Source organism: Excalfactoria chinensis, unplaced genomic scaffold, assembly GCF_039878825.1.
Source record: "Excalfactoria chinensis isolate bCotChi1 unplaced genomic scaffold, bCotChi1.hap2 Scaffold_74, whole genome shotgun sequence".
NCBI classification, from domain to species: domain Eukaryota; kingdom Metazoa; phylum Chordata; class Aves; order Galliformes; family Phasianidae; genus Excalfactoria; species Excalfactoria chinensis.
In genome coordinates this window covers 14,110-30,000 of record NW_027315713.1, presented here as the reverse complement: position 1 = coordinate 30,000, position 15,891 = coordinate 14,110, and the positions used below count along the sequence as shown (strand labels likewise).

Sequence of the window (15,891 nt, the reverse complement as noted above, 5' to 3'; positions counted from 1 at the left end):
GACCCCGTAGACCCCACAGTGGTCCCCCCACAGACCCCATATAGGCCCCATAGACCCCATAAAGACCCCATAGACCCCATAGCAGCCCCATAGACCCCATACAGGACCCACAGTGGTTCCCACAGACCCCATATAGGCCCCTCAGACCCCATACAGGCCCCACAACCCCATATTGGCCCCATAGACCCCATACAGGCTCCACAACCCCATATAGACCCCATAGACCCCATACAGGCTCCACAACCCCATATAGACCCCATAGACCCCATACAAGACCCACAATCCCATATAGGCCCACAGTGGTCCCCCTCACACCCCATAGGAGCCCCATAGACCCCACAGTGGTGCCCCACAGCCCATATAGGCCCCATAGACCCCATAAAGACCCCATAGACCCCATAGCAGCCCCATAGACCCCATAGCAGCCCCATAGACCCCATACAGGCCCCACAACCCCATATAGACCCCATAGACCCCACAGTCATCCCCCACAGACCCCATATAGGCCCCATTGACCCCATGCAGGCCCCACAGACCCCATATAGACCCCATAGACCCCATACAGGCCCCACAGACCCCATAAAGACCCCATAGACCCCATACAGGACCCACAACCCCATATAGGCCCACAATGGTCCCCCTCACACCCCATAGCAGCCCCATGGAGCCCACAGTGGTGCCCCACAGCCCATATAGGCCCCATAGACCCCATACAGGCCTCATAGACCCCATAAAGACCCCCATAGACCCCATATAGGCCCCATAGACCCCATACAGGCCCCAAAGACCCCATACAGGCCCCACAACCCCATACAGGCCCCACAACCCCATATAGGCTCCACTATGGTCCCCCACAACCCCATAGCAGCCCCATAGACCCCATATAGGCCCCACAGTGGTTCCCACAGACCCCATATTGGCCCCATAGACCCCATACAGGACCCACAACCCCATATCGGCCCCATAGACCCCATACAGGCCCCATAGACCCTATAAAGACCCCTTAGACCCCATACAGCCCCCACAACCCCATATAGACCCCATAAACCCCACAGTGGTCCCCCCACAGCCCCCATATAGGCCCCATAGACCCCATACAGGACCCACAACCCCATATAGGCCCCATAGACCCCATACAAGACCCACAACCCCATATAGGCCCACAATGGTCTCCCACACACCCCATAGCAGCCCCATAGAGCCCACAGTGGTGCCCCACAGCCCATATAGGCCCCATAGACCCCATACAGGCCTCATAGACCCCATAAAGACCCCATAGACCCCATAGCAGCCCCATAGACCCCATACAGCCCCCACAACCCCATACAGGCCCCAAAGTCCCCATAAAGGCCCCACAGTGGTCCTCCATAGACCCCATATAGGCCCCATAGACCCCATACAGGCCCCACAACCCCATATAGACCCCATAAACCCCACAGTGGTCCCCCCACAGCCCCCATAGCGGCCCCATAGACCCCATACAGGACCCACAGTGGTTCCCACAGACCCCATATAGGCCCCTCAGACCCCATACAGGCCCCACAACCCCATATTGGCCCCATAGACCCCATACAGGCTCCACAACCCCATATAGACCCCATAGACCCCATACAAGACCCACAATCCCATATAGGCCCACAGTGGTCCCCCTCACACCCCATAGGAGCCCCATAGACCCCACAGTGGTGCCCCACAGCCCATATAGGCCCCATAGACCACATACAGGCCCCATAGACCCCATAAAGACCCCATAAACCCCATACAGCCCCCACAACCCCATATAGACCCCATAAACCCCACAGTGGTCCCCCCACAGCCCCCATAGCGGCCCCATAGACCCCATATAGGCCCCATAGACCCCATAGCAACCCCATAGACCCCATACAGGCCCCACAACCCCATATAGACCCCATAGACCCCACAGTGTTCCCCCACAGCCCCCATAGTGGCCCCATAGACCCCATACAGGCCCCACAACCCCGTATAGGCCCCACTATGGCCCTCCACAGACACCATATAGGCCCCATAGACCCCATACAGGCCCCATAGACTCCATAAAGACCCCATAAACCCCATACAGTCTCCACAACCCCATATAGACCCCATAAACCCCACAGTGGTCCCCCAAGAGACCCCATATAGGCCCCATAGACCCCATACAGGCCCCATAGACCCCATAAAGACCCCATAGACCCCATAAAGACCCCATAGACCCCATAGCAGCCCCATAGACCCCATACAGCCCCCACAACCCCATATAGACCCCATAGACCCCACAGTCATCCCCCACAGCCCCCATAGCGGCCCCATAGACCCCATACAGGCCCCATAGACCCCATAAACACCCCATAGACCCCATACAGGCCCCACAGACCCCATAGCAGCCCCATAGACCCCATACAGGACCCACAACCCCATCTAGGCCCCATAGACCCCATACAAGACCCACAACCCCATATAGACACACAATGCTCCCCCTCAAACCCCCTAGCAGCCCCATAGAGCCCACAGTGGTGCCCCACAGCCCATATAAGCCCCATAGACCACATACAGGCTCCATAGACCCCATAAAGACCCCATAGACCCCATAGCAGCCCCATAGACCCCATACAGCCCCCACAACCCCATATAGACCCCATAGACCCCACAGTGGTGCCCCACAGCCCATATAGACCCCATAGACCCCATACAGGACCCACAACCCCATATAGGCCCCACAGTGGTTCCCACAGACCCCATACAGGCCCCACAGACCCCATAAAGACCCCATAGACCCCATACAGGCCCCACAACCCCATATAGACCCCATAGACCCCATACAGGACCCACAATCCCATATAGGCCCCATAGACCCCATAAAGACTCCATAGACCCCATAGCAGCCCCATAGACCCCATACAGGCCCTGCACCCCCATATAGACCCCGTAGACCCCACAGTGGTCCCCCACAGCCCCCATAGCCACCCCATAGACCCCATACAGGCCCCATAGACCCCATAAAGACCCCATAGACCCCATAGCAGCCCCATAGACCCCATACAGGCCCCACAACCCCATATAGACCCCATAGACCCCACAGTGGTGCCCCACAGCCCATATAGACCCCATAGACCCCATACAGGACCCACAACCCCATATAGGCCCCACAGTGGTTCCCCACAGACCCCATATAGGCCCCATAGACCTCATAGAGGCTCCACAATGGTCCCCCACAATCCCATATAGGCCCATAGACCCCATATAGGCCCCACAGTGGTTCCCACAGACCCCATACAGGCCCCACAGACCCCATAAAGACCCCATAGGCCCCATACAGGCCCCACAACCCCATATAGACCCCATAGACCCCATACAGGCCCCACAACCCCATATAGACCCCATAGACCCCATACAGGACCCACAATCCCATATAGGCCCCATAGACCCCATAAAGACTCCATAGACCCCATAGCAGCCCCATAGACCCCATACAGGCCCTGCACCCCCATATAGACCCCGTAGACCCCACAGTGGTCCCCCCACAGCCCCCATAGCGGCCCCATAGACCCCATACAGGCCTCATAGACCCCATAAAGACCCCGTAGACCCCATATAGGCCCCATAGACCCCATACAGCCCTCACAACCCCATATAGACCCCATAGACCCCACAGTCATCCCCCACAGCCCCCATAGCGGCCCCATAGACCCCATACAGGACCCACAATCCCATATAGGCCCCATAGACCCCACAGTGGTGCCCCACAGCCCATATAGGCCCCATAGACCCCATAAAGACCCCATAGACCCCATACAGGCCCCACAACCCCATATAGACCCCATAGACCCCACAGTGGTCCCCCCACAGCCCCCATAGCGGCCCCATTTCCTGCCCCCGCCCCACATCTCCCCACATCCCTTTCCGCTGTGGGGCGGAAGGAAGCTGCGGCCCCACAGAGCGGCGGCAACCATGGGCGGCCCTACAGCCATCCTGATGGGGGCACTGATGGCGGGTGAGGGGGGGACCCCGTATGGGGGGGTCATGGGGGGCTATGGGGCGCTATGGGGCACGATGGGGCGGTATAGGGCTCTATGGGGCGCTATGGGGGGGCTATGGGGCTCTATGGGGCTCTATGGGGTGCTGTGGGGGGCTATGGGGCACTATGAGGGGGCTATGGGGCTCTATGGGGCTCTATGGGGTGCTGTGGGGGGCTATGGGGGTGCTATGGGGGGCTATGGTGCCCTATGGGGCACTATGGGGCGGTATGGGGGGGCAATGGGGCTCTATGGGGTGCTATGGGGCGATATGGGGCGCTGTGAAGGGCTTTGGGACTCTATGGGGCTCTATGGGGTGCTGTGGGGTGCTATGGGGCACTATGGGGTGCTATGGAGCACTATGGTGTCTCTATGGGTCACTATGGGGTGCTGTGGGGTGCTGTGGGGTGCTATGGGGCACTATGAGGGGGCTATGGGGCGCTATGGGGCACGAGGAGGGGGTATGGGGCTCTATGGGGTGCTATGGGGCGCTATGGGGCTCTATGGGGCTCTATGGGGTGCTATGGAACGCTATGGGGCTCTATGGGGTGTCTATGGGGTGCTATAGGGGGCTATGGGGCTCTATGGGGTGCTGTGGGGTGCTATGGGGCACTATGAGGGGGCTATGGGGCTCTATGGGGTGCTATGGGGTGCTATGGGGCACTATGGGGTGCTATGGGGCACTATGGGGTCTCTATGGGGCTCTATGAGGTGTCTATGGGTCACTATGGGGTGCTGTGGGGTGCTGTGGGGTGCTATGGGGCACTATGAGGGGGCTATGGGGCGCTATGGGGCACGAGGATAGGGTATGGGGCTCTTTGGGGCGCTATGGGGGGGCTATGGGGCTCTATGGGGTGCTATGGGGCGCTGTGAAGGGCTATGGGGCTCTATGGGGTGCTATGGGGCGCTATGGGGCGCTATGGGGCACTATGGTGTGTCTATGGGGCTCTATGGGGCTCTATGGGGGTCTCTATGGGTGTCTGTGGGGCTCGATGGGGTCTCTATGGGGCACTATGGGGCTCTGTGGTGTGTCTATGGGGCTCTATGGGCGCTATGGGGCACGATGAGGGGGTATGGGGCTCCTTGGACCGCTATGGGGGGGCTAAGGGGCTCTATGGGGTGCTATGGGGCGCTATGGGTCTCTATGGGGTGTCTATGGGGCGCTGTGAAGGGCTTTGGGGCTCTATGGGGCTCTATGGGGTGCTGTGGGGTGCTGTGGGGTGCTATGGAAGGCTATGGGGTGCTATGGGGTGCTGTGGGGTGCTGTGGGGGGCTATGGTGCCCTATGGGGCACTATGGGGCGGTATGGGTCTCTATGGGGTGCTATGGGGCACTATGAGGGGGCTATGGGGCTCTATGGGGTGTCTATGGGGCTCTATGAGGTGTCTATGGGTCACTATGCGGTGCTGTGGGGTGCTGTGGGGTGCTATAGGGCACTATGAGGGGGCTATGGGGCGCTATGGGGCACGAGGAGGGGGTATGGGGCTCTTTGAGGCGCTATGGGGGGGCTATGGGGCGCTATGGGGCTCTATGGGGTGCTATGGGGCGCTATGGGGCTCTATGGGGCTCTATGGGGTGCTATGGAACGCTATGGGGCTCTATGGGGTGTCTATGGGGTGCTATGGGGAGCTATGAGGCGCTATGGGGCGCTATGAGGGGGCTATGGGGCTCTATGGGGTGCTATGGGGCGCTGTGAAGGGCTATGGGGCTCTATGGGGTGCTATGGGGCGCTATGGGGCGCTATGGGGCACTATGGGGTGTCTTTGGGGCTCTATGGGGCGCTATGGGGTCTCTATGGGGTGTCTGTGGGGCTCGATGGGGTCTCTATGGGGCACTATGGGGCTCTGTGGTGTGTCTATGGGGCTCTATGGGGCGCTATGGGGCACGATGAGGGGGTATGGGGCTCCTTGGACCGCTATGGGGGGGCTAAGGGGCTCTATGGGGTGCTATGGGGCGCTATGGGTCTCTATGGGGTGCTATGGGGCACTATGAGGGGGCTATGGGGCTCTATGGGGTCTCTATGGGGCTCTATGAGGTGTCTATGGGTCACTATGGGGTGCTGTGGGGTGCTGTGGGGTGCTATGGGGCACTATGGGGCGGTATAGGGCTCTATGGGGCGCTATGGGGGGGCTATGGGGCTCTATGGGGCTCTATGGGGTGCTGTGGGGTGCTATGGGGCACTATGAGGGGGCTATGGGGCTCTATGGGGTGCTATGGGGTGCTGTGGGGGGCTATGGTGCCCTATGGGGCACTATGGGGCGGTATGGGGGGGCTATGGGGCTCTATGGAGTGCTATGGGGCGCTATGGGGCGCTGTGAAGGGCTTTGGGACTCTATGGGGCTCTATGGGGTGCTGTGGGGTGCTGTGGGGTGCTATGTGGGGCTATGGGGCTCTATGGGGTGCTATGGGGTGCTATGGGGCACTATGGGGTGTCTATGGGGCACTATGGGGTCTCTATGGGGCTCTATGAGGTGTCTATGGGTCACTATGGGGTGCTGTGGGGTGCTGTGGGGTGCTATGGGGCACTATGAGGGGGCTATGGGGCGCTATGGGGCACGAGGATAGGGTATGGGCTCTTTGGGGCGCTATGGGGGGGCTATGGGGCTCTATGGGGTGCTATGGGCGCTGTGAAGGGCTATGGGGCTCTATGGGGTGCTATGGGGCGCTATGGGGCGCTATGGGTCACTATGGGGTGTCTATGGGGCTCTATGGGGCTCTATGGGGTCTCTATGGGGTGTCTGTGGGGCTCGATGGGGTCTCTATGGGGCACTATGGGGCTCTGTGGTGTGTCTATGGGGCTCTATGGGGCGCTATGGGGCACGATGAGGGGGTATGGGGCTCCTTGGACCGCTATGGGGGGGCTAAGGGGCTCTATGGGGCGCTATGGGGCGCTATGGGTCTCTATGGGGTGTCTATGGGGCGCTGTGAAGGGCTTTGGGGCTCTAGGGGGCTCTATGGGGTGCTGTGGGGTGCTGTGGGGTGCTATGGAAGGCTATGGGGTGCTATGGGGTGCTGTGGGGGGCTATGGTGCCCTATGGGGCACTATGGGGCGGTATGGGTCTCTATGGGGTGCTATGGGGCACTATGAGGGGGCTATGGGGCTCTATGGGGTGTCTATGGGGCTCTATGGGGTCTCTATGGGGCTCTATGAGGTGTCTATGGGTCACTATGGGGTGCTGTGGGGTGCTGTGGGGTGCTATGGGGCACTATGAGGGGGCTATGGGGCGCTATGGGGCACGAGGAGGGGGTATGGGGCTCTATGGGGTGCTATGGGGCGCTATGGGGCTCTATGGGGCTCTATGGGGTGCTATGGAACGCTATGGGGCTCTATGGGGTGTCTATGGGGTGCTATGGGGAGCTATGAGGCGCTATGGGGCGCTATGAGGGGGCTATGGGGCTCTATGGGGTGCTATGGGGCGCTGTGAAGGGCTATGGGGCTCTATGGGGTGCTATGGGGCGCTATGGGGCGCTATGGGGCACTATGGGGTGTCTTTGGGGCTCTATGGGGCGCTATGGGGTCTCTATGGGGTGTCTGTGGGGCACTATGGGGTCTCTATGGGGCACTATGGGGCTCTGTGGTGTGTCTATGGGGCTCTATGGGGCGCTATGGGGCACGATGAGGGGGTATGGGGCTCCTTGGACCGCTATGGGGGGGCTATGGGGCTCTATGGGGCTCTATGGGGCGCTATGGGTCTCTATGGGGTGTCTATGGGACTCTATGGGGCTCTATGGGGTGTCTATGGGGCTCTATGGGGCTCTATGGAGTGTCTATGGGGCTCTATGAGGTTTCTATGGGGCACTATGGGGTGCTGTGGCGTGCTGTGGGGCACTATGAGGGGGCTATGGAGCTCTATGGGGTGCTATGGGGCGCTATGAGGTTTCTATGGGGCACTATGGGGCGCTATGGGGCTCTATGGGGTGTCTATGGGGTGCTATGGGGCGCTGTGAAGGGCTATGGGGCACTATGGGGCTCTATGGGGTGCTGTGGGGGGCTATGGGGTGTCTATGGGGCTCTATGAGGGCTCTATGGGGCTCTGTGGGCCTCTATGGGGCTCTATGGAGTGTCTATGGGGCGATATGGGGTGTTTATGGGGCTCTATGGGGAGTCTATGGGGCACTATGGGGTGTCTATGGGGCTCTATGGTGTGCTGTGGGGTGCTGTGGGGCACTATGAGGGGGCTATGGGGCTCTATGGGGTGTCTATGGGGCTCTATGGGGTGTCAATGGGGCACTATGGGGTGTCTATGGAGCTCTATGGGGCGCTATGGGGCTCTATGTGGTTTCTATTGGGCGCTATAGGGATCTTTGGGGTGTCTATGGGGCTCTATGGGGTGTCTATGGGGCGCTATGGGGCTCTATGGGGTGTCTGTGGGGATCTATGGGATCTCTAAGGGGCACTATGGGGCTCTGTGGTGTCTATGGGGTTCTGTGGGGCGCTGTGGGGCTCTATGGGGTGTCTATGGGGCACTATTGGGAGCAATGGGGCTCTATGGGTTGTCTATGGGGTTTCTATGGGGCTCTATGGGGCTCTGTGGGGCTCAATGGGGCTCTATGGAGTGTCTATGGGGCGATATGGGGTTCTGTGGGGTGCTATGGAGCTCTATGGGGAGTCTATGGGGCACTATGGGGTGTCTATGGGGCGCTATGGGGCAGCTATGGGTCACTATGGGGCTCTATGGGGTGCTGTGGGGTGCTATGGGGCACTATGAGGGGGCTATGGGGCTCTATGGGGTGCTATGGGGCGCTATGGGGCTCTATGGGGTGTCTATGGGGCTCTATGGGGTCTCTATGGGGTGTCTATGGGGCTCTATGGGGCACTATGGGGTGTCTATGGAGCTCTATGGGGCGCTATGGGGATCTATGGGGTGTCTGTGGGGATCTATGGGGATCTATGGGGCACTATGGGGCTCTGTGGTGTCTATGGGGTTCTGTGGGGCGCTGCGGGGCTCTATGGGGCTCTATGGGGTGTCTATGGGGCACTATTGGGAGCAATGGGGCTCTATGGGGCTCTGTGGGGCTCTATGGGGCTCTATGGGGTGTTTATGGGGCTCTATGGGGAGTCTATGGGGCACTATGGGGTGTCTATGGGGCGCTATGGGGCACTATGGGGTCTCTATTGGGCTCTATGTATCTCTATGGGGTCTCTATGGGGCACTATGGTGCGCTATGGGGCAGCTATGGGGCACTATGGGGCTCTATGGGGTGCTGTGGGGTGCTGTGGGGTGCTATGGTGCCCTATGGGGCACTATGGAGCGGTATGGGGCTCTATGGGGTGCGATGGGGCGCTATGGAACACTATGGAGGGGCTATGGGGCTCTATGGGGTGCTATGGGGTGTGTGGGGTGCTATAGGGCTCTATGGGGCGCTATGGGGCACTATGAGGGGGCTATGGGGGTCTCTGGGGCTCTATGGGTCTCAATGGGGTGCTATAGGTGTGCTGTGGGGCGCAATGGGGGGCTATGGGGTTCTATGGGGCTCTGTGGGGCTCTATGGGGCGCTATGGGGCTCTATGGGGTGCTATGGGTGGCTATGGGGTGCTGTAGGGTGCTATGGGGCACTATGGGTGGGCTATGGGGCTCTATGGGGCTCTATGGGGTGTTATGGGGTTCCATATGGGGCACTATGGGGCACTATGGGGTGCTGTGGGGTGCTGTGGGGTGCCTATGGGGGGCTATGGGTGGCTATGGGGCTCTATGGGGCTCTATGGGGCTCTATGGGGTGTCTATGGGGCTCTATAGGGCTCTATGGTGTGCTATGGGGCACTGTAGGGGGCTATGGGGGGCTATGGGTCGCTATGGGTCTCTATGGGTCTCTATGGGGTCTCTATGGGTCTCTATGGGGTCTCTATGTGTCTCTATGTGTCTCTATGGGTCTCTATGGGTCCCTATGGGTGTCTATGGGGTTTCTATGTGTCTCTATGGGGTCTCTATGGGGTCTCTATGGGTCTCTATGGGGTCTCTATGGGTCCCTATGGGGTCTCTATGGGGTTTCTATGTGTCCCTATGGGTCCCTATGGGTATCTATGGGTCTCTATGGGTCGCTATGGGTCTCTATGGGCCCCTATGGGGTCCCTATGGGGTCTCTATGGGTCTCTATGTGTCTCTATGTGTCTCTATGGGGTCCCTATGGGTCTCTATGGGGTTTCTATGTGTCTCTATGGGGTCCCTATGGGTCCCTATGTGTCCTCTATGGGTCTCTATGGGTCCCTATGGGTCTCTACGGGTCTCTATGTGTCTCTATGGGTCTCTATGGGTCCCTATGTGTCTCTATGGGGTCCCTATGGGGGTCTCTATGGGTCCCTATGGGTCTCTATGGGGTCTCTATGGGTTTCTATGGGTCTCTATGGGTCCCTATGGGGTCTCTATGGGTCCCTATGGGTCCCTATGGGTCTCTATGTGTCTCTATGTGTCTCTATGGGGTCTCTATGTGTCTCTATGGGGTCCCTATGGGTCTCTATGTGTCTCTATGGGTCTCTATGGGTCTCTATGGGTCCCTATGTGTCTCTATGGGGTCCCTATGGGGTCTCTATGGGTCTCTATGGGTCTCTATGGGTCTCTATGGGTCTCTATGGGTCCCTATGGGTCTCTATGGGTCTCTACGGGTCTCTATGGGTCTCTATGGGTCCCTATGTGTCTCTATGGGGTCCCTATGGGGTCTCTATGTGTCTCTATGGGTCTCTATGGGTCCCTATTGGTCACTATGGTCCCTATGTGTCTCTATGGGGTCTCTACGTGTCTCTATGGGTCTCTATGGGGTCCCTATGTGTCTCTATGGGGTCCCTATGGGGTCTCTATGGGTCTCTATGGGGTCCCTATGTGTCCCTATATGTCCTCGTTACCCGTCCCCACCCGTTTGTTCCCGCAGTGTTTCCCTCCAGCTGCTGTTTCCGTCTCGGTTCCTCCCCCGGCCGCATCCTGCATCTCCCCGGGACGCGCAGCTTCGGATACGGGCTGGTGGCCCTAAAAGGGGGACGGTAAGGAGACAACCCGGCCCCATAAGCAGCCTATAGGGACCCACTATGGGGCAGCCACATATGGCTATGGGGCAGCCCTATGGATATGGGACCCACGGCTATGGGGCAGCCCCATACTGTTATGGGACCCACGGCTATGGGGGCAGCCACATATGGCTATGGGGCAGCCCCATACTGTTATGGGACCCACAGCTATGGGGAGACCCACGGCTATGGGGCAGCCCCATACTGTTATGGGACCCACGACTATGGGGCAACCCCAAGGCTATGGGGCAGCCACCCACAGCTATGGGGCAGACCTACATAGCTATGGGGCAGCCACCCAATGCTATGGGGCAGCCCTATGGATATGGGACCCACAGCTATGGGGCAGCCCTATGGATATGGGGCCCACGGCTATGGGGCAGACCTACATAGCTATGGGGCAGCCCCATACTGTTATGGGACCCACGGCTATGGGGCAGCCCTATGGATATGGGACCCACGGCTATGGGGCAGCCCTATGGATATGGGACCCACGGCTATGGGGCAACCCCAAGGCTATGGGCAGACCTACATAGCTATGGGGCAGCCCCATACTGTTATGGGACCCACGGCTATGGGGCAGCCACCCGATGCTATGGGGCAGCCCTATGGATATGGGACCCACAGCTATGGGGCAGACCCAAGGCTATGGGGCAGACCTACATAGCTATGGGGCAGCCCCATACTGTTATGGGACCCACAGCTATGGGGCAGCCCCACAAGTCGTGTTCTCCTCCTATAGGGTGGTTGTGGGGGCGCCGGCTGTGGGGCGGCTGTTCGGCTGTGGGGCACAGAGCGGGGAGTGCAGGGAGCTGCAGTTATGGGGTGAGTGTGGGGCCGGTGTGGGGTGGGATATGGGGTCAGATATGGGATATGGGGTCAGATATGGGATATGGGGTTAGATATGGGATATGGGGTCAGATATGGGATATGGGGTCAGATATGGGATATGGGGTCAGATATGGGATATGGGGTCAGATGTGGGATATGGGTTAGATATGGGATATGGGGTCAGATGTGGGTTATGGGTCAGATAGGGGATATGGGGTCAGATATGGGATATGGGGTCAGATATGGGATATGGGGTCAGATATGGGATATGGGGTCAGATATGAGATATGGGGTCAGATATGGGTTATGGGGTCAGATATGGGATATGGGGCTGGGTTTGGGGTCAGATGTGGGATATGGGGTCAGATATGGGATATGGGGTCAGATGATATGGATATGGGGTCAGATATGGGATATGGGGTCAGATATGGGATATGGGCCGTGGTTGGGGTCAGATGTGGGGTGGGATTGGGGTCAGCTATGGGGTGGTATATGGGGCTGGGTTTGGGGTCAGATGTGGGATTGGGGTCAGATATGGGATATGGGGCCGGGTTTGGGGTCAGATGTGGGGTGGGATATGGGGCAGGGTTTGGGGTCAGCTGTGGGGTGGGATGTGGGGCAGGAATGGGGTGGCAATAGGGTCAGGGGGGGTTGGGGTCAGCAATGGAGTTAGGAATGGGATTGGGGTCAGGGTGGTAATAGGGTTTATTGGGGTTTAATGGGGTTTATTGGGTTCTATTGGGTTCTATTGGGGGTTATTGGGTTCTATTGGGGTTCTATTGGGTTTATTGGGGTTTATGGGGTTTATTGGGGTTCTATTGGGGTTTATGGGGTTTATTGGTTTCTATTGGGTTCTATTGGGGTTTATGGGGTTTATTGGGGTTCTATTGGGGCTCAATTGGGGTTTATTGGGTTCTATAGGGGTTCTATAGGGGTTTATGGGGGTTCTATAGGGGATTATTGGGTTCTATAGGGGTTTATGGGGATTCTATTGGGTTCTATTGGGTACTATTGGGTTCTATAGGGGTTTATTGGGTTCTATAGGGGTTTATGGGGGTTCTATTGGGTTCTATAGGGTTTATGGGGGTTCTATAGGGTTCTATAGGGGTTCTATAGGGTTTTATTGGGGTCGGTGCTGCCGACCCCGCTGTGCCCCACAGGGAACCGCAGTGCAGCCCATATGGGAATGGCGCTGAGCCGCCACGGGAACAACACCATTGTGAGCTTATGGGACGCTATGGGGCGCTATGGGGCTCTATGGGGCTCTATGGGGCTCTATGGGGTCTCTATGGGGCAGCTATGGGGCTCTTTGGGGTCTCTATGGGGCAGCTATGGGGCACTATGGGCGCTATATGGGGCTCTATGGGGCTCTAAGGGGCAGCTATGGGGCTCTATGGCGCTATATGGGGATCTATGGGGCTCTATGGGGGCTCTATGGGGCGCTATGGGGCGCTATGGGGCTCTAAGGGGCAGCTATGGGGCACTATGACGCTATATGGGGCTCTATGGGGCTCTATGGGGCTCTAAGGGGCAGCTATGGGGCACTATGGCGCTATATGGGGCTCTATGGGGCAGCTATGGGGCTCTATGGGGCAGCTATGGGGCTCTATGGGGTCTCTATGGGGCTCTATGGGGCTCTATGGGGTCTTTATGGGGCTCTATGGGGCTCTATGGGGCTCTATGGGGTCTTTATGGGGCTCTATGGGGTCTCTATGGGGCTCTATGGGGCAGCTATGGGGCTCTATGGAGCTCTTTGGGGTCTCATGGGGCAGCTATGGGGTGCTATGAGGCTCTATGGGGTCTATGGGGCTCTGAGGCTCTATGGGGCTCTATGGGGCAGCTATGGGGCTACTATGGGATCTCTATTGGTCTCTATGGGGTTCTGTGGGGCAGCTATGGGGCACTATGGCGCTATATGGGGCTCTATGGGGCTCTATGGGGCTCTATGGGGTCTCTATGGGGCTCTATGGGGCTCTATGGGGCAGCTATGGGGCTCTTTGGGGTCTCTATGGGGCAGCTATGGGGCACTATGGCGCTATATGGGGCTCTATGGGGCTCTAAGGGGCAGCTATGGGGCTCTATGGCGCTATATGGGGCTCTATGGGGCTCTATGGGGCTCTATGGGGTCTCTATGGGGCTCTATGGGGCTCTATGGGGCAGCTATGGGGCTCTTTGGGGTCTCTATGGGGCAGCTATGGGGCACTATGGCGCTATATGGGGCTCTATGGGGCTCTAAGGGGCAGCTATGGGGCTCTATGGCGCTATATGGGGATCTATGGGGCTCTATGGGGTCTTTATGGGGCGCTATGGGGCTCTATGGGGCTCTAAGGGGCAGCTATGGGGCACTATGGCGCTATATGGGTCTCTATGGGGCTCTATGGGGCTCTAAGGGGCAGCTATGGGGCTCTATGGGGTCTCTATGGGGCTCTATGGGGCTCTATGGGGCAGCTATGGGGCTCTATGGGGTCTCTATGGGGCTCTATGGGGCAGCTATGGGGCTCTATGGAGCTCTTTGGGGTCTCATGGGGCAGCTATGGGGTACTATGAGGCTCTATGGGGTCTATGGGGCTCTAAGGGGCAGCTATGGGGCACTATGGCGCTATATGGGTCTCTATGGGGCTCTATGGGGCTCTAAGGGGCAGCTATGGGGCTCTATGGGGTCTCTATGGGGCTCTATGGGGCTCTATGGGGCAGCTATGGGGCTCTATGGGGTCTCTATGGGGCTCTATGGGGCAGCTATGGGGCTCTATGGAGCTCTTTGGAGTCTCATGGGGCAGCTATGGGGTACTATGAGGCTCTATGGGGTCTATGGGGCTCTGAGGCTCTATGGGGCTCTATGGGGCAGCTATGGGGCTACTATGGGATCTCTATTGGTCTCTATGGGGTTCTGTGGGGCAGCTATGGGGCACTATGGCGCTATATGGGGCTCTATGGGGCTCTATGGGGTCTCTATGGGGCTCTATGGGGCTCTATGGGGCTCTATGGGGCAGCTATGGGGCTCTATGGGGTCTCTATGGGGCTCTATGAAGCTCTATGGGGCAGCTATGGGACTCTATGGCGCTATATGGGGCTCTATGGGGCTCTATGGGGCTCTATGGGGTCTTTATGGGGCTCTATGGGGTCTCTATGGGGCTCTATGGGGTCTCATGGGGCTCTATGGGGCTCTATGGGGTCTTTATGGGGCTCTATGGGGCTCTATGGGGTCTTTATGGGGCTCTATGGGGTCTCTATGGGGCTCTATGGGGCAGCTATGGGGCTCTATGGAGCTCTTTGGGGTCTCATGGGGCAGCTATGGGGTGCTATGAGGCTCTATGGGGTCTATGGGGCTCTGAGGCTCTATGGGGCTCTATGGGGCAGCTATGGGGCTACTATGGGATCTCTATTGGTCTCTATGGGGTTCTGTGGGGCAGCTATGGGGCACTATGGCGCTATATGGGGCTCTATGGGGCTCTATGGGGCTCTATGGGGTCTCTATGGGGCTCTATGGGGCTCTATGGGGCAGCTATGGGGCTCTTTGGGGTCTCTATGGGACAGCTATGGGGCTCTATGGGGTCTCTATGGGATCTCTGTTGGTCTCTATGGGGCTCTATGGGGCAGCTATGGGGCTCTATGGGGTCTCTATAGGGTCTCTATGGGATCTCTGTTGGTCTCTATGGGGCTCTATGGGGCAGCTATGGGGCTCTATGGGGTCTCTATAGGGTCTCTATGGGATCTCTGTTGGTCTCTATGGGGCTCTATGGGGCAGCTATGGGGCTACTATGGGACTCTTTGGGGTCTCATGGGGCAGCTATGGGGCGCTATGAGGCTCTATGGGGTCTATGGGGCTCTATGGGGCAGCTAAGACACTCTATGGGGCTCTTTGGGGTCTCTATGTGGCTCTGTGGGGTGTCTATGGGGTTCTATGGGGCTCTATGGGGTCGCAATGGGATCTCTATGTCTCTCTATGGTTCCCTGTGTCTCCCTATGGGTCGCTATGGGTCTCTATGTGTCCCTATGGGTCTCTGTGTGTCCCTATGTCTCCCTATGGGTCTCTATGGATTCTCTATGGGT

The 15,891-nt window shown here is 58.3% G+C and overlaps 1 protein-coding gene across 1 annotated transcript; it reads left to right on the top strand.

The window, feature by feature from the left end:
• The first annotated feature begins 6,397 nt into the window (after positions 1-6,397).
• On the top strand, positions 6,398-15,146 carry LOC140265235 (uncharacterized). The gene is made up of 9 exons (XM_072361145.1): positions 6,398-6,515; positions 6,647-6,768; positions 7,103-7,175; positions 8,034-8,259; positions 9,934-10,007; positions 13,417-13,591; positions 14,267-14,352; positions 14,515-14,633; positions 14,928-15,146. The coding sequence occupies exons 1-9, from the start codon at positions 6,398-6,400 to the stop codon at positions 15,144-15,146; spliced, it is 1,212 nt and encodes a 403-aa protein (XP_072217246.1).
• The last annotated feature ends 745 nt before the right edge of the window (positions 15,147-15,891 follow it).